Genomic DNA, 19,530 nt, shown 5'->3' on the forward strand with positions numbered 1-19,530 from the left:
CCAAACCTTCTGGTATACATTTATGATATATATATATCAAAATATCAAAACAAACAAACAGAAGATCCTCCAGTTCTGAGACCTAGGAAATGTGTTCAGCCTGGTGATTTACCCAGATAATAAAAATTTAATTATAATACTCTGTACGATGGGAAAGGTTTTTTTGTTTGTTTGTTTTGTCTTTTCAGGGCCACACCGGCAGCACATGAAGGTTCCCAGACTAGGGGTCTAATCGGAGCTCTAGCCGCTGGCCTACACCACAGCCACAGCAATGCAGAATCTGAGCCACATCTGCTACCTACACCACAGCTCATGGCAACGCCGGATCCTCATCCCACTGAGTGAGGCCAGGGATCAAAACCGCCACCTCAGGGTTCCCAGTTGGATTCGTTTCCCCTGCGCCACGATGGGAATTCCAATGAGAAAGTATTTTGAAGCAATCATAGCTCTAATAAATTTCTTAGTATAAGTCTGAAGGACAAAAGTTTTTTCCAATTGAACAAACTTCATTGTTTTGTGAAATAACTCATAAGAAGGTCAACATTCCTAGATACATCTGGTTCATTTATTTCCATGCTGATTTACATGCTAAGTTTCATTATGCCTAAGCCTCCAGTAATAAAGCAGGACACTAAATACACCAGATTTTTCCCTGTGTGATATTTAACAGTATATGTATCCATATAATTAATTGCTGGTATCAATTGTTCAACATTAGAATATGCTTCTAAATTAACTCTTTATCTTTTTATTTACATAGGACTATGCTATAATGCTTCAGTGGAACAGTAAAACTTTCACTGCACCAACTGAGGTCAAAATGACAGAAAAATACTCTTTTATGAATATTAAAGCCTGATGTTAATAGAATCAACTTTAGCTATTTATAAAACAGATCAAATTGAAGAAGATAAGACACTGAACTTGAAAGCAAAGTAGCTGCTATTCTTTCTGTAAAAGAAGATAATTTAATATCATTAAATTCTCTGCATGTGTATTTAGGGTGCACAGAGTTCACTCTGGTTATGAAATGATTCTGATAATTTATCTCAATTAACCAAAGGGCTAGAAGTAGCCACATTGACTCCAGAGCATTCTACAAAGCCCTGGTATCTTTTTTGATCACCATGGAAATAATACTATATTAATTCTACCAAGTTTGAAAAAGAAAAACTATAGTCATTTTAACTTGATGGGCAAATGAACAACATTGTATGTTACCATAAATTTAAGATAAGAATCAAAATATCACACAAGATTTTAAGTGTAAGTATACTTCAGCAAAGTTCTGAGAACTTGGGATGTGGAACCAACTGAAGTTAAGAAATCAAGCTGATCATTGACCTATTTGAACAATCAAAATTCTATGTATTTAACACATTAGAATTTCAGTCTGGGTTTTGACTATTGATAAGAAAATATTGTCTCCAGTATAAATAAATAAGTTTATAACAGTATAAATAAATAAGAAATAAGTTTATAAATAAATAAGAGGCATTAAAGATGGTCAATGATTTATTTATCTAGCCTAAGATAATTTGTCAAATTACTAATTCAGCAGTACTTTTCTGTCAACAGTGACCAATGATTTTGAGTGCTGTGAAAGTAAAAACTGGCAACTTTGAAATTTTAAATTATCGACATCTCAGATTTACTAAGCAGGGTTAGCTTGAGTTCTTCATAGTTATTTCAGTGGGCATTTATAGGTTCTAAATAATTTGAATTATGTGCTGTGAGCTGAAGGAATCAGTTTTAATCAGGAAGAAATAAGATGTTATCACAGTGTGGTTTGGCACTTACTCTCCTCTCAATTTCACTCCAGGTGCCTTTCGCTTGGTGGATTCGGCCACTCTATGTCCCTAAGATTACAGCTATGATTGGGAAGCCATATGGTGCAATGCTGTAAGCTATATTAAATTTTGAGTCATATTTTGGCCAGCATTGTGCTCATCATTGAGATGCAGAAGAGTATCCATGTAAATGTCTGTACTCTTTCTTCTTATTGGTGCTATTAAGCACACATTTTTTCTTTTTTTAGATGCTTGCTATATAAAACAGTGCTAGAGTTTAAATTTAAAGGCACTAGTTGAGAAGAGAGAAGAAAGAGAGTAAGGTGGCACTTCCGGCTCACCCTGGATTTACCTTGAAAGAAGCAGTCCTCATTGTGAACAATGGTAATCTTGCGTTTTTTCAGGCAAGCAGCTCGATGTACCTCACAGTGGTTTTCATAGAACCCTCCATCAGATCCACACACGGGCTTGTAGTGCTGACTGCAAAGGTCCACGCAGGCACATTCCGCCTGGCCTGTCTCTCTGTTGAGAACACAGTGCCTCCCCAGACCACAGTATTTGTTTTCACAGGATCCCAAAGGGCCATTCTGAATCAGGAATCCTGAGGAAGAAGAGAAGAAAAAGCATTTGGATTCATAGGGCCAGATAAAACACTGATGTCCAAGTTTCAAATGAAAGTAAAACAAAGCCTAGGAGTAATACGGTAATAAGAAATATCTTATTAAAAAGTCTAAGACTCTATAAGCCTGTAAGTCTAATAATAATGTGGTCTAATTATATATTAATGTAACATAATTAGGGTTCAGTTGTTCTCAGTGGAGAAGGGATTGTATCAAAGCCAGTGGATGAACTTTTTTCAAAACACCTTTGACATTTTCCACTTCTTTCCCTCTTTCCCTGAGGTCTCTCCTCCTACTCAATGAGTATTACAGTAACTAAGAACAGAGGCTCTAAAGTTAAACCACCTGAATTCAAATTCTCTACCACTTATTACCTTTATGTTCTTGGCTAAATCACTTCTCTGTGCTAAGCTGTGTCATGTGTAATACAGGGTTAATAACATAGGCCGTCCCCTAGAGTTGTACAAAATACTTCACGTGCTGATCCACAGAACGCACAGCACTGGCACATAGTAAATTTCTAACAAATGTCGACTTTTACATTAACAGAATTCTGGAAGGAGAAAGGAAATGTGTGTATGTAAGACAGGAAATAAGAAGGAAAAAGAATGAGAAATAGTGCCTTGGAAAATTCTTTTTGGTTTATAAGAGCTGATCTTCTCTTGCTTTGACCTTTGCCACTTGGCAATCACTGATGCATGTCATGACTACATGAACAAATCATGAAGAATTTTCTTGTTACTAATTCAGTCTAACCATCTCCATTGGCATCAGAAAAGTATGGGTAGATCTAACTGCCTTTTACTAAAACCAAACTAAGCAACTTTAATCCTTATGCTTATAGGTAAATCTGGATTTTTCTTTTTAAGAACATTATCTGACTGAAAAGTGAAAAATGACAGTAAACTAAGATATTTATACATCTAACCTATATAGACATCTTCAGGAGTAATATATATTCACATATATATGCATGCAGAAATATTTATGCTCATATATTTACCATCATTGACACTTGTACATTGAAAATAAGAAAGAAAAGTTTTGAGAGGTTAAAAAGTTAAATTATAGTAATTTTACTAGATATTTAGTATATATTTTCAGCTGGTTGGTTTTACACCTTCTCTCTACATGATTGCAGGGAAAAACATGGGTTATGATCCAGAGCTTAAATTACAGCTCCACCATTTGCAAACTTAAGGACTTTGAGCGGATACTTATCACCTCTTGTAACTCAGCTTCCTCATATGTAAAATACAGATAATAGCATATCATCAAAATGTTATCAAGATTAAAGGGCTTGAGAGGGAGAGATCAAGCCCACAGAGTAGAAGGAGGCTGAGCTTACCGCCCCTTAGAAACACATCACAACTGAAAATACCTATAGGGGGCCTCATATTTAAATCTACTGGGACTGGCTGAATGGCTCTGCTACAATAAAGTCTATAGGTATAGATCCATACAGCATCTGACAGGAGGGGAAGAGAACAGGTAAACACCTACACCCCTAGCAGTGGACAGAGAAGTGGAGGGACTATCACAGGCCTGGAGCTCTCCCTGGGGAGCAAAGGATTCAAGCTACATATTAGGTATCCCCACCTTGGGAGCCAATGCTGAGAAGGCAAGTCCCCCTAGCTGGTTTGAAAACCAGTGAGGCTTAGTTGAGGGCTGTAAGAAACCAAGATTCGACTCTTTTTTTTTTTTCTCTCTCTCTTTTCTTTCTTACAGCTGCACCTACAAAATATAGAAGTTCCTGTGCTAGGAGTCAAATTGGAGCTGCAGCTGCTGGTCTACACCACAGCCATGGCAATACTAGATATGGGCTACATCTGTGACCTATAACACAGATTGCAGCAAGGGGGGATCCTTAACACATCAAGTGAGGCCAGGGATCTAACTGCATCCTCACAGAGAAAACTTACGATTTTTAATTCACTGAGCCACAGTGGGGACTCCCAAGACCCCACCTTTTCAGAGCATGTGCATAGACTACTTACTCACAATCACTCAAAGAGACAGCAGGGGCCAGCCCACCAGGACTTCCCCTGTGCATCCCTAGCCTGTTCTGACTCTGACTCTGGCCTTTTTTACTACTCCTCCTCAAGACAGAGGCTATCATTGCCAGTAAGGATGCACGTGCTTGGAGAGAATGGAGGCAGCTCACACCCCAATCCTGCTTCTGACCAGTGCGGAGGCAGCCACTGTCAGCTCATGAATCCCTGCACACATTCAAGAGGGGTCAAGGCCAGCCCAGTGGTGTGACACCACTTCCACAGCCCAAACCTGGTCTCTAAACAAAGCATGTACACCTGGGGAAAAAGTGAAACCAGCACAGAAGTGCAGCCCCAAGCACCAAGGCCCTGCCCTTATTCCAGATGAAGGTGGACACTGCCAACATACCTGGGAGAAACCCACATTCCTCAGGGCTTCTGGTCTAGACACTTGGGCCTCAACTCTGCCCCAGATGGGGCAGTGATGATTTTTGAGCATAGGAGAAGCCCTGACTTGCACTGGATCTGACTCTGGTTTTGAGCCCACAAACTCCAGCCCTACCTCCAACCAGGCAGTGCACCCTGGGGAAGACCCAGCCTGTAATCACTTCAGATCCAGCTTCTCTGTCACGCCCCCAACCCCAGAGCCACTGAAAATATTCAGGGTGTATAGGGTCCCTCCCACAAAAGGTCACACCCTCAAGACTGGGATAGGTAACTGTTTCACATAATTTCATAGAGACAGAGAAATTTAAACAAAACAGGAAAACAGAGGAATTAAGTTCAAATGAAAGAATAACAACACCACCTGAAAGAACCATAATGACATAGAGAAAAATACTTTTGATAGAGTTCAAAGGAAGATTAATGAATAGCAATAGTAACAAAGAGTAATAGAATGCTAACTGAATGGGAGAAAACATAGAAGAATACAGTAAAATTTTAACAAAGAACTGGAAAATATAAAAGAGAAACAGTGAGAGCTGGAGAATACAAAAACAGAAATGAAAAACCCACTCGAGGGAAGTAACAGCAGACTCTGTCATGCAGGAGAACATATAAGTGATCTGAAAGATGGAATAAAGTAAATCACACAATCAAAGTGGAAAAAGAAAAACAAATTTTTAAAAAAATGGGCATTGTTTAAAAAACCTCTGGGATATGATCAATTGTACTAACATTTGCAATATAGGGGTTGAAAAGAATAGAAAGAGAAAAGGGTAGAAAATTTATTTGATGAAATTATGGCTGAAAATTTCCTAAACTTGAAGAAGGAAATAGATATCTATGTCAGGACATGCAGAGGGTTTCAAACAGAATGAACCCAAAGAGACCCATGCCAAGACACATTGTAATTAAAATGGAAAATTTAAAGATATAGAGAATTCTGCAAGTAGCAAGAGATTAACAAAGTCACACACCAGAGAACCCCCATAAGGCTATCATCTCATTTCTCTGTAGAAACTTTGCAGGCCTGAATGGAATGGCATGATATATTTAAAGTGGTGAAAGGAAAAACCCGTAACCTAGGATACTCTACCCAGCAAGGTTTTTATTCAGAATTGTAGGAGAGACAAAGAGCTTCTTGGGCAAGGAAAATCTACAGAATTGATCAATATTAAACTGACCTTATAAAATATGTCAAAGAGTCTTCTTTAAGGGAAAAGGAAAAGCCTTCAATAAGAAGTTAAAAATTTAGAGTGGAAAAAATTTCACTAGTAAAGGCAAGTACAAATGTGGATGAATCACATGTTAAAAGACAAATGTGTAAAATCAGCGATTGCTTCAATAAACAGTGGATAGACTTGAATGTAAAATATGGCATCAAATACACAAAATATGTTGGGAAGCTAAAATACATGCAGGTTTTAGAATGTGTTTGTACTTATATGACTATCAGGTTAAATCAAGAAGATATAGTGATAGGTCAACATATATGAACTCCATGGTTACCACAGAATAAAAGCCTGCAACAGATACACAAAATCTAGAGAGAATAAACACAAATATAACACTGAAGAAAGTAATCAAACTATAAAGAAGAAACCAAAAAAGGAGAGAAAATAACTAAAGAAACAGAAACCAAAAAAAAAAAAAAAAAAAGAAAAAAAAAGAAACAACACGATGCTGTAAGTACACACGTAACAATAATTAGTTTAAATGTTAATGGACTGAATGTCCCAATCAAATGACATAGGATCACAAATTGGATTAAAAAAAAATAACAGGGAGCTCCCATTGTGGCTCAGTGGGTTAAGAATCTGACTAGTATCCATGAGGATGCAGGTTTGATCCCCGAACTCACTCAGTGGGTTCAAGGATTTGTCAGTGCCACAAACTGGTGTAGGTCACAGATGTAGCTCAGATCTCGCATTGCTATGGCTGTGATGTAGACTAGTAGCTGCAGCTCTGATTCAACCCCTAGCCTGGGATCGTCCACATGCAATGGATTTGGTCCTAGAAAGACAAAGAAAAAAAAGACCCATCTATATTTTGCAAGAGAATCACTTTAGAGCTAAAGACACACAAACTGAAAATGAGGGGATGGCAAAAGTTATTTCCTAGAAATAGAAAAAAAAGCCAAGTTGGGTAAACTTTTCATTCATTATGTAATGACAAAGGGATCAATAAAATAGGAGGATATAGCTTTGTAAATATAAATGTATCTAGTAAAGAAGAACTTAAATATATACAGCAAATATTAACAGACATAAAAGGAGAATTTGACAATAATAAAATGGTAAGGAATTTAACATCACATTTATATTAATCGACATATCATCTAGACAGAAAATTAATAAGGAAACAATGGATTTAAGTGACACATTATAAAGTCACAATATGTATATATAAATGCATATATAAAACATAAATAATATAGATGACTTTATATTCAAAACACAAAATCCATTCAAGTGCACATGAAACATATGCTAGGCCATAAAAATCCTCTAAACAAATTTAAGAGGATAGAAATTATATTTAGCATGTTTTCTGACCACAAAAACATAAGACTAGAAACCAATTATGTGAAGAAAGCTGGGACAAATACAAGCACATGGAGAATAAAAACCAGGCTACTGAAAAACTAATGGATCGACAAATATATTAAAGAGGAAATTGGAAAATATCTTGACACAAATAAAACTAAAAACCACAACTTTTCAAAATCTATGGAACACAGCAAAAGCAGTCCTAAGAGGAAAATTTATGGTGATATAGGCATATGTGAAAACAAGAAAAATCTCAAATAAACAACCAAACTAACATCTAAAGGAATTAGAAAAAGAACAGCAACAACAATAAAGCCCAAATCAACAGAAGGAAGCAAACAATATCAGAGAAAAAATAGAGATTTTAAAAAAAGAAAAGATCAATGAAACCAAGAGCATGCTTATGAAAAATATAAACAAAATCAAACCAGGTTCATTAAGAAAAAAGAAAGAGGGCCCACATAAATACAATTAAAAATGAAAGAGGAGAAATTACAACTGATATCATAAAAGTACAAATAATCATAAGAGAATATGAACAATGATATGCCAACAAATTGGACAATTCAGAAGAAATGAATACATCCCTAGAAACATACAATCTTTTAAGATTGAATGAGAATAAATAAATTATTTATTAGTATTTTAAATACTAATAAATTATTAGTATTTAAAATAAAAGAGTAATCAAAAATATTAGTATTATTATAGTATTTAATTATTAGTATTTAAAATAAAAAAGTAATCAAAAAAATCTACTGACAAACACGTCTAGGATGAGATGGCTTCACAGAAGAATTCTACTGAATATATAAGGAAGAGTGAATATCTAGCTTTCTCAGACTGTTTCAAAAAAGAAGAGGAATAAATAATCTCAAATTCAGCCTACAAGGTAGCAATTATTCCAAAAAAAAACCCTACAAAGACACTACAAAAGTGAAAATTACAGGCCAGTATCCTCAACAACATATTGACAATCTGAATTGAGGTACAGATAAAAAAGATCTCACCATGATCAAGAGGAATTTATGTAAAAAACTCAAGGATTGTTCAATAATTGCATTTTTTAATGTCTGAAAATTAATCAATGTGATGTGCCACCTTAAAAATATGAAGGATAAAAAGCACAAATCATCTTTATGGATGCAGAAAAAACATTAGGTCAAATTGAACACACATTAGTCATAAAAACTCTCAACAAAGTGGCTATAGCAGACATATAATTAAGGCCATTAGGACAAACCCACTGCTAGCATCATACTCAGTTGTGAAAATCTGAAAGCTTTTCCTCTTAAGTCAGGAACAAAAATAGCCACTCACACCATTTTTGTTTATCATAGTATTTAAAGTCCTAGCCACAGAAATCAAACAAGAAAAATAATTAAAAAGCATTCAAGTGAAAAGGACTGTATAAAACTGTCACCATTTGCAGTGACATGATACCATACATAGAAAACCCTAAAATCTCCACCAAAAAACTATTAGAAATATTAATGTGCCCAGTAAAGTTGCCAGATAAAAATTAATATACATAAATCTGCTGCTTATCTATCCACTAATAATAAACTATCAAAACAATAAAGCAAGAGAATAATCTCATTTACAAAAGTGTCAAAAATAATAAAATACATAGAAGTAAACTCAAGAAAGTGAAGACCTATCCTCTGTAAATTATAAGACAACGATGAAGGATATTAAAGATTATATAATGAAATGTAAAGATATTCTATGTCATGTATTGGAAGAATTAATACTGTTTTGTCCATATAGCAATCTACAAGTTTAATGTTATCCTTATCAAAATGTCCTCGACATTTTTCACAGAACTAGAAAGAATAATCCAAAAATTATGTAAGACTGAAAGACCATGAATAGCCAAAGCAATCCTGAGAATAAAGAATAAAACTGGAGGTATCACATGACAGGATTTCATACACTAAGAAACCAAAGTGATCAGAGCAGTATGGCACTGGCACAAAAACAGACACATGAATCAGTAGAACAGATCAGAGGGCCCAGAAATAAATTCATGCACATATGGTCAATTAATCTATGTCAAAGAAGGCAAGTATATAATGAAGAAAAGACAGTTTCTTTAATATGTGATATAGAAAACTGGCTATTACATATGGAGAAATGGAATTAAAATATTTGCTCGCACCTGATACAAAAATAAACTAAAAATTGATTAAAGACTTACATGTAAGACAGGGAACCATAAAACTCCTAGAAGAAAACATATGCAGCACACTCCTTGATATATATATTAGCAATATTTTTTTTGGATTTTTCTCCTCATGCAAGGGAAACAAAAGCAAAAATAAACAAATGAGTTCCTGTCGTGGTGCAGTGGTTAATGAATCTGACTAGGAACTATGACGTTGCAGGTTCGTTCCCTGGCCTTGCTCACTGGGTTAAGGATCCGGCATTGCCTTGAGCTGTGATGTAGGTTGCAGATGTGGCTCGGATCCTGCGTTGCTGTGGCTGTGGTGTAGGCCAGTAGCTACAGCTCTGAATGGACCCCTAGCCTGGGAACCTCCATATGCCATGGGAGCGGCCCTAGAAAAGGCAAAAAGACCAAAAATAAATAAATAAATAAAATAAACAAGTGACACCTAATAATACTTAATAGCTTTTATAATAGCCAAGAAAACAATCATCAAGATGAAACAGCCAGCTACTGAATGGGAAAATATTTTTGCAAATGAGATATTTAATAAGGCATCAATACCCAAAATATATACAGAGCTCATACAACTCAATATCACAAAAACAAGCAATCCAGTTAAAAATGTGCAACAGACCTGATAGACATTTTTCCAAAGACATACAGATAGCCAAAAGGCACATGAAAAGAAGTTTAACCTCACTAATCATCAGAGAAATGGAAATCAAAACCACAATAAGTTATCACCTCACACCTGTCCGAATGGTCATCGTCAAGAAAACAAGAAACAATATGTTGTGAGGATGTGGGGAAAAGGGAATCCCAGTTCCCTTCTGGTGACAGTGTAAATTGGTATAGCTTATAAGGAAAATAGTATGGGGGTTCTTCACAAAGTAAAAATAAAACTACCAGCAATCCCTCTCCTGGGCATATATCCAGGGGGAAAAATACTAATTCAAATACTTCTAAAAGATACATGCACCCCCATGTTCATAGCAGCACTATTTAAAGCATTGTTGCAAATTATTGTATTGCAAACAGTATTGTAAAGCAACCTAAGGGTCCATCAAAATGAATGGATAAAGAAAATGGAGTATATAAATACAGTGGACTATTGCTCAGCCATAAAAAAGAATGGAATTTTGCTATTTGCAGCAACATGGACAGACCTGAAAAGTATTATGTTTAGTGAAGTAAGTCAGACAGATAAAGACAAATGTTATATGTTTTCATTTACACGTGAAATCTAAAAAATACAATAAACTAATGAATATAACAAAACAAAAATAGACTCACAGAGTAAACAAACTAGTGGTTACCAGTAGAGAGAGACGTGGAGGGGGGAACAAGTTAGGGAAGGGGATTAAGAGGTACAATCTACTAGGTATAATATAAATAAAATACAAGGATGTGATGCACAACACAGGGAATATAGCCAATATTCTATAATAACTTTAAATATAGTATAATCTATAAAAATGTCTAATCACTTGAAACTAATACAACATTGTAAATAAACTATACGTCATTTGAAGAAAATTCAAAATCTTGGCACATGTAAAAGTCTACTTAAATGTTAGTTATTATTACTATTTTTTAGGAACTAATTTACATAAAAACAGACATACACAAATAAAAACATATTTAAAAAATCAATTTTATCTGTTTTTATAAATAAAACCATGAGATATTTTCATTTTCATAAAAATGTACATATTTCCAAATGGAATTTAGAAAAACTGAAATCACAAAAGATGACCAATACTATCAATGTATAATGTAAAAAAATAACATTTTTGATAGAAGTGTAAATTGAAACAAATTTGCTTGAAAACAGCATAAAATTATTTGTACTTTTTAATACAATTGTCAAGTTAAAGTTCTATAACACTTAGAAAAAATAAGAAAAAGATAATATGATTTATTGAACCAAGTTTTCCAATGGTTTTAAATGTTTACAGGGATACATTAAAATAGAAAGTCCATAATTGTGTTAATGATAACTGTAAAATAATGACTGATTTCCTTTTGAAAGAACTTCTTCTTGATTCTCATATCAGTACTTACGTCTATTGTTGATTGTTCATTTTATGTTTATATAAAGGGTACAAAATATGGCTGCCATCTTTACACAGGAATTTGAATCACATAGCTGTAATTTGATTCATATACCTGTAATTTTGTAATTTGAATAGTTTTATCTTTTTTAGGGCCACGTATGTGGCATACACGGAAGTTCCTGGGCTAGGAGTCAAATAAGAGCTGCAGTCTTGCAGTCCCTGGCCTATGCCACAGCCACAGCAATGTGGGATTTGAACCCACATCTGACCTACACCGCAGCTTACCACAAAGCTAGTTCATTAACCCACTGAGCAAGGCCAGGGATCGAACCCACATCCTCATGGTTACTAGTTGGGTTCCTTAACGCTGACCCACAACAGGAACTCCTTGAATAATTTTATCTCTTATATCGTCTTTATTTCCTTACTATCTTACTAACGACCAGGTTCTTGCTAACAAATAGTTTAAATTTACGAATAGAGCATTTTATTTTATTTTTTTATTATGAAAGAATGAGTTTAAGGTCAAGAGGAACATAAGTTTATATTACAGTTTAGTCAGAAACCGAGGTGGCTAACTGAATCAGTTCAATTACCTTTTGGGGAAGGAATACTTTGCTACAAAATGAGGTCATTTGTGGTATATTTAGGTCAATGAGTATATTTCCTTGATTCTCTCTTCTTAAATTTTCCTTCTTTTGCCTATATTATAGTTCAGAGATTTGTATTAGAATAGCCAATAGGCCAATTTCTAGAAGTAAATGAACTACTTTAACCTAGCTAGAAGCTGTGTGTTACATATAGCTGCTACAATTAAAAGAAATTTAATTAATTCACATGCAACCCAAAAGAAAGCTCATATTATGTAAATGAATAGCTAGAGCATATTCTTTCTGACAGTAATTATCCATGACTAATGCCGAACTTAAGTTTTAGCTGAGATTAAATCAATTTAATCTGATCAACATGTCAAAGATTTCTTTTAAGCACATTCAATCAGATAACACACTAAATGAATTTTAATCAAGAACTTAAGTCCTGCTGTCTGACAACCTGATAAAACAACATTTGTCCTCCCCCCCCCCCCCCCGCAAAGTCCTAATAGTTAACAAGTACATTATCTTTTAACGTTGCTGTCTTCAGGGCATTACAAAAATTCCTCAGATTGAAAATAAACAGAACTGAAAGGTGAAAAGATAAGACACCAAATCATAAAGCAAAATCTGCCACATAATTCTAAAGATGGTCTTCTCAGGAGTTCCCTTGTGTCACAGTGGGTTAAGGATTCAACATTTTCACTGCGGTGACTCAGGTCAATGCTGTGACATGGGTTCAATCCCTGGCCTGGGAACTTCTGCATGCTGCAGGCATGGCCACAAAAATAAATAAATGACAAAATAAAGACGGTCTTCTCGAATTCTCAATAATGATGAATTCTCTTCAGGTGATTTAGGCCACATATACTTTATCAAACAGGTGCTTAATATAGAGTGGCTCTACATTGAAATAAACTTATAAAATATATTATTTTTATGTGCCAGGTGCTATATTAGATGCTATAGAATAGATAAAAACAATGGTCATTGATACTTTTGTATTTTTTTTAGATCTCAATTTTTTCTGTAGTAGCTGATTTACAGTGTTCTGTCAATTTCTTTTGTATAACATTTTTGACACTTTTTCTAGCGGCTTACAAAAGGGTGTAAGTCAGTGCTTGGGCCCACGGAGAGAGGCAAAGATATAGGGATATGCTTAAAGGCAAAAAGGAACATGAGATGGAGACTATCAGGTAAGTCCTCACAAATAATACATGATGTCATGCCTGAGGTTATGTTCCAGAAATGGTTTAGGAGTTCAGAAGGCTGATAGAGGGATAGACAGAGTTGGAAGTGAAGGTTGACACTGGATTTCGAACAGTAACAGCAGAAGGAAGAAAGAACCAGATTTGGATGAGCTAACTACCTGTAATGATAACAGTGGAACATAAACTGAATTGATTTAGAGTGCCAAGTCAGTGGAGGTGTTAACTGTCACATAAAATGTATAATGTTGTAGTATACAATGTATTATGTTAATTTTGACTTGTTAAAAAGAACCACAGATTTGGGGGCACAGGATAGGATTATAGTCTTTGCTTTTTCCATTATCTATTAGTCTAACCCCAACCAGGTTTCAATTTCTTTGGGTCAGATGTTCAAATGATAAGAAAAAATGATACTAACAAACTATCTTTAGATTAACGCTCACCCAAAAATCCCTTTCACTTAAAAGTGGCAAAACAGTTTTTGATAAAAGGTAATGTCTGATTAGGAGTTTGGGATTAATATATAAGCACTACTATATATAAACTAGTAAACATCAAGGACCTACTATATAGTACAGGGGACTATACTCAATACCTTATAGTAACCTGTAATGTAAGTCTGAAAAAGAATATATTTATTCATATATATACATAATATATATACATGAATCACTTTGCTATACACTTGAAACTAACAAAACATTGTAATATAACTACCTCAATAAAAAATTTATTCCAACAAAAGGTAATATTTGAGAAATATATTTAGTAATATTTCTCCAGAATGCCTAGGTTTCATCATTTTACTTTGTTTTTTTTTTTTGTATGACATTAATAGTTACAAAAATGGACTTTAAAGTCACAGAGTCCTTTACTTATGTTCCAACTGTGACTTTAAGTGTGATTTCAGGCAAGTTAATTAAAGTGTTTGATTCTGCTTCCCCATCTAACTAGAGCATAGAAGAAACTGTGTTATTTAAATGAATACATAAAATAGAGGTAATAATAATAATAATCATAGTAGCATATGGTTGTTGAGAGGATTAACTGAGATGCACTGAAAGTGCCTGGCATAGAGTATGTGTTAATAAATATACTTATTAAGAATTATCATATACTATGAATTTGGCACTTTGAATACATTGGCTTAGAATCTTTGGACTGAATAAAGAACAGACTTTTACAACTCTAATTATTGTTATAACCATTGGAAATGGATTTATTGGAATGTTAAAATTTGTATATTGGAGTGTGTTTTCATATAATGCACTAAAAATTTCCTGGAGTATCCACTAGACAAGATTTCCCCCCATTTGGAAAGAAACATAAAAGAAAAAAAAAGCTCCCATTTATATAGTTAGACGTTTTGATTGAAAAATAAAAAATTATGGTGACATTTTGCTTCCCACGTAAGGAAAAATTAGGGAATTCTTCAGTAAATCCAAAATAAAATTTCCTGTTGCATGTGGCAAACTCTAACAAAATACATTCAGTCCTTATGAACTTCATGGCAAGTGGAAATTCAAGTAAATATTCCAAACCTGTAGAAGATGGAGCCCAGTATGTTCTCTTTCTGACCTCAAATGACTGGGGTATGTGTTTCCTGATGCTACTTTGGAAAGCTGGTCCAAACAAGGCTGCCTGACTGTTTGCCAAGGGTGCCACTATTGAAAAACTGTTTGAATGGTCACATATCTGTGGTTTAGTGAATTTATTTTAGAAAATCCACTGGACTTCTGCAAGCACCTTCATGAAATTCTGCAATCAAATTTATTTTAAAATAAGTAATTTGAAAAAATACCAAAAAAAAATTAAAAAGGAGAAAGCAGCCAGAAATTCAGTTAAATTGCATCCATCCAAAATATAGATTCTGTTGAATGCAAATTAGTTTTTTTCCAGGGCAAATGAGTTTTTAAGAAGTTAGAGGATTTTAGGTCACTAAGTAATATGACAACAATTCCCTCTTATTTCATGTTTTCAGTATGATAATGCTAATTATGACAGCAGAACATTGAGAGAGCTTAAAATATACTCTCAAAAATCTTTCCTGGAGAGTTCCCACCATGGCCAGTGGGTTAAGAATCTGATTGCAACAGCCTGGGTTGCTGCAGAGGCACAAGTTGATCCCTAGAGCACTTAAAGGATTTGGCATTGTGGCAACTATGGTGTAGCAGCTGTGGTATGAGTCACAGCTGCAGCTAAGATATAATCCCTGGCCTGGGAACTTCCATATGGCATGGGCGCGGCCATAAACTCTTTCCAACTTCAACATATTATCTTGAAAATGATATCCACAAATATTTTTCTTTGTCATTAATTTTCTCGTTTCCAAGTTTCATCTAAGAAATTATTTTTATTACTATCTCTAGCTCATTGAGAACATAATATTATACTTATAATTACGTATTTTATCAGATAAAAATACTTTTATCATCAATGTCACCTGTTTAGATCATAGAAATGAGTCAGAAGCCAAGAAATTTCACTGTAATAGTTTCTGTTAGTTTGCTGGGAATGTCTGGACAATGTAGACAGGTAGGTATATACATAGATGATAGAGAGATAGATATATTATAGGTGATCATATGGTATTTAAGACTCTTTTATATGACTCTGGTTTTTAAAAGCAAAATATTTGTTCTAAAATCTTTTAGATTAGTGAAGGTTTTGAGAAGTGTTAGAAAAAAGTATTTAACTTAGCTTATCTTCACTATGATGTTAATTGATAAAATAAATAAGAATATAAATTAATTAGCAGATGTAAAAGAAAAATATTGTATTTAATATAAACCTCTGCAATGAGAATAAAGACATATGCTAACTCATCTGTGAGACTAAAAATATTTCAGGCTTTGGAATAAACCCCAAATCTTAAAACTTCATAATTTATTATTAACATTTAAAATAGTAAATAGATTATTCTCAAATAATGCAGATGTTGATGTTTTCACACAGTGGTAAAAAGTATTAGGTAGCAAAATCAAAAGTTTAAAATGAAGATCAAATATAATAGAAGGATGGGCTTCACTAAGTGATCTTTAGATTCATTATATTGCAAATCTTTAGTGTTAGACCAGCCATATGGCTAATAGGGAACTGAAAGATAACGACATAATTTCTGTTATAACTGTAGGCAGGACTGACTGCTAGAGGAAGGAGATTGCTTTTGTAATTTAAAAGTTTTCATTTTAAAATTCCCTTCAGGAGTTCCTGTTGTGGCTCAGTGGGTTAAGAATCCAACATAGTGTCCATAAGGATGCAGATTTGATCCCTGCCCTAGCTCAGTGGGTTAAGAATTCAGAATTGCCACAAGCTGTGGTGTAGGTTGCAGATGTGGCATGGATCCAGTATTGCCAGGGGTGTGGTGTAGGCTTCACCTGCAACTCCATTTTGACCCCTAGCCTGGGAACTTCTGTATGTCCCAGGTGTGGCCCTAAAAAGAAAAACAAGTAAATAAAATTCCCTTCAAGTTATTTTAATCAATTTGTTTTGGAAAAAAAATATTTATTAAAAAGAGGTTTTTAATGGCCTGATTTTATGTTTTCAATTAAGGGACTTTTCATTTTTTTGAGAGATTTTAGGTTTACAGCAAAATTGAGTGGAAAGTACAGAAAGCTTGATAAGCCACTGCAGAAAGATATATATACTATGCTTTTATTTTCATGAGCGTCTTAGAGTAGTCAAAACCACGCAGGAGAAGAAGCTGGCTCTGTATAGTAACTAGTCATATAGGGAAGAGAAGCATAAAAAGGAGTTTGTGGGCAAAGGTTTGAATATATGAACTAGGTGACTGAATGTTGTCTAAGTGGAGAAATTAAGGTTGAGATTGTTAGAAAATGGGGTTAACTAATCAGGGAAATGATAATAGAAGCCATGAAGGCTACGCTAAGAATATGACTGGGACTGTCAAAGTTAGCACTAAACAATTTTAAGAAAGAGTGTATGAAGAAACTAGAAAAGAAACAATAGGAGTAAGCAAGCCACCACTCTAGTCTGGGTGAAAATAATCTGAGTCAGAATAAGGAGAGAACTAGAAGGAAATCCATTTATGGGGGAATATGGAATGAGCAGGAAAGGGCGGAGGCAAAAGAGGGTACCTTTGAGCATAAAGGAAAGAGTTAAGAGTGGTTATAAATAAAGATAATTTAGTGAAGAACACTATCAGCTGTTGAAGAAATTCTTTAATATTATCAATATTCTTGAATAAATATAATAGTAGGCACAAGAGCATTAAAAAATAGGCTGCAGATTACAACTATGCAACTGAGGGTGGAGTCCAAATGCCTGCATTTCCCAGAAATGCTAAAGTCATTTCACATGGAAGAGGGGAGACTTTTACGGCACAGTTCAGAGTAATAGTCCCACTCATTCTGTGCAGTGGAAGGATTTGAATGGGTGAAAAGAGGACCAACTCTAAAGAAAGTACTACACACAGGGTCCAAGGCACAGAGGAAAAATAAGGGGAGCAAGGCAACATTTCCCAAATTCATTCCTGGTAAATCGTTTTGTACTTTATAGTCAAGGAATTAAGTCCAACATTGTCTTTTCAGCCGACATGACAATCCATGATGACATTTCTCTAATGTACATTAAAGTAAGAAATTCTCTTTCTGGAGTTCCCATCCTGGCGCAGTGGTTAACGAATCCGACTAGGAACCACGAGGTTGCGGGTTCGGTCCCTGCCCTTGCTCAGGGGGTTAATGATCCGGCATTGCCATGAGCTGTGGTGTAGGTTGCAGACGCGGCTCGGATCCCGCGTTGCTGTGGCTCTGGCGTAGGCTGGTGGCTACAGCTCCGATTCCACCCCTAGCCTGGGAACCTCCATATGCCATGGGAGCGGCCCAAGAAATAGCAAAAAGACAAAAAAAAAAAGAAAAGAAAAAAGAAATTCTCTTTCTGTCCACCCTAGTAACCGACATTTTTTTAAATGTAAAATTGCCAAGACTTTAAATATTTTTTAAAAATTATTTTTATTGAAGTATAGTTGATTTAAAATGTGTTAATTTCTACTGTACAACAAAGTGAAGTGACTCAGTTATACATATACATTCTTTTTCATATTCCTTTCCATTATGGCTCATCCTAGGATGCCAAATATAGTTCCCTGTGTTATACAGTAGGACCTTATTGTTTACCCATTCTATATGTAATATGTTGCATCTACTAACTCTAAACTCCTAATACATCCCTCCCCCATTAAGTCTTTTTTTCAAGATACTGTTTATCATCTCCTTTATATACATAAGCTCTGATACTTATCTGCTGATCTCATGTGTCTGAAAATTAAGCTCTATACAGCATAAATATAATTTAAATATCTTGCACTAATTATCCTAACCCCCAAATAATTACCATGTTAAGATGTTTAATATATTAATATTTAAATACTTAATATAATAGTATATTAATATTTAGCATTACGTCTCCTCGTGATTCCTAAGTCATTGGTCTTATTGATTTGTTTCTATTCTGAAACACTATAAATATTTTGGTTTTGCCCCATATCAGTCTGTTAATTTACAGTTCTCTGAAAAATCAATTTGTTTCTCAAACTTATCCTGTGTTTATGACTTCTACATACAAAATGAAATAAATCATATTAATTTATCCCTTAACTAAAAGGAAAGTTTTTCAATTGTTTTTAAAGATGTTTATGAATTTTGTTAGTTAATCACATTATTTTCTTAGCCTCCTGAATATTTTGGTTATGGTATTCTTCTCATCACTGGCTATTTCAAAGCACTGAAGAACTGTCTACAAGTTATACAGCAAATCAAAAACATTAGTCCCATATATACAGCAATATGTTTTCTTTTTATAAATGTTTTAATTTGCATATGGTAATCTTCTGCATGTGCACTTAGCATGTGTAATTTGCTTCAATAGTGATATTGCTTTTCTTGTTCACACTGTTGGCGAATAGATATGGGAGGCTATAGTGTGCACTTAGAAGTTATGTTATGACCTGGCTCCCCTCTTTCTATTCTGCCAAAATATCTGGCATGGATGCTCTTTGCCAGAAGTTTATCTCATGTTTTTTTATGATACGGGGCCACAAGATCACACTAGGTTGATGTTTTATGGTCTTTATAACTTGGTGACAAC

The 19,530-nt window shown here is 34.6% G+C and overlaps 1 protein-coding gene across 4 annotated transcripts in view; it reads right to left on the reverse strand.

Moving 5' to 3' along the window:
• FSTL5 (follistatin like 5) overlaps positions 1–19,530 on the reverse strand; it is a 788,662-nt gene that overhangs the window by 504,619 nt on the left and 264,513 nt on the right. For all 4 annotated transcript variants that reach the window (XM_021101310.1, XM_021101309.1, XM_021101308.1 and 1 more), the window contains exon 4: positions 2,143–2,391. In XM_021101310.1, the coding sequence (XP_020956969.1) occupies positions 2,143–2,391 (249 nt within the window). The remainder of the gene's footprint in view (positions 1–2,142; positions 2,392–19,530) is intronic.

Source organism: Sus scrofa, chromosome 8, assembly GCF_000003025.6.
Source record: "Sus scrofa isolate TJ Tabasco breed Duroc chromosome 8, Sscrofa11.1, whole genome shotgun sequence".
Lineage (NCBI taxonomy): Eukaryota > Metazoa > Chordata > Mammalia > Artiodactyla > Suidae > Sus > Sus scrofa.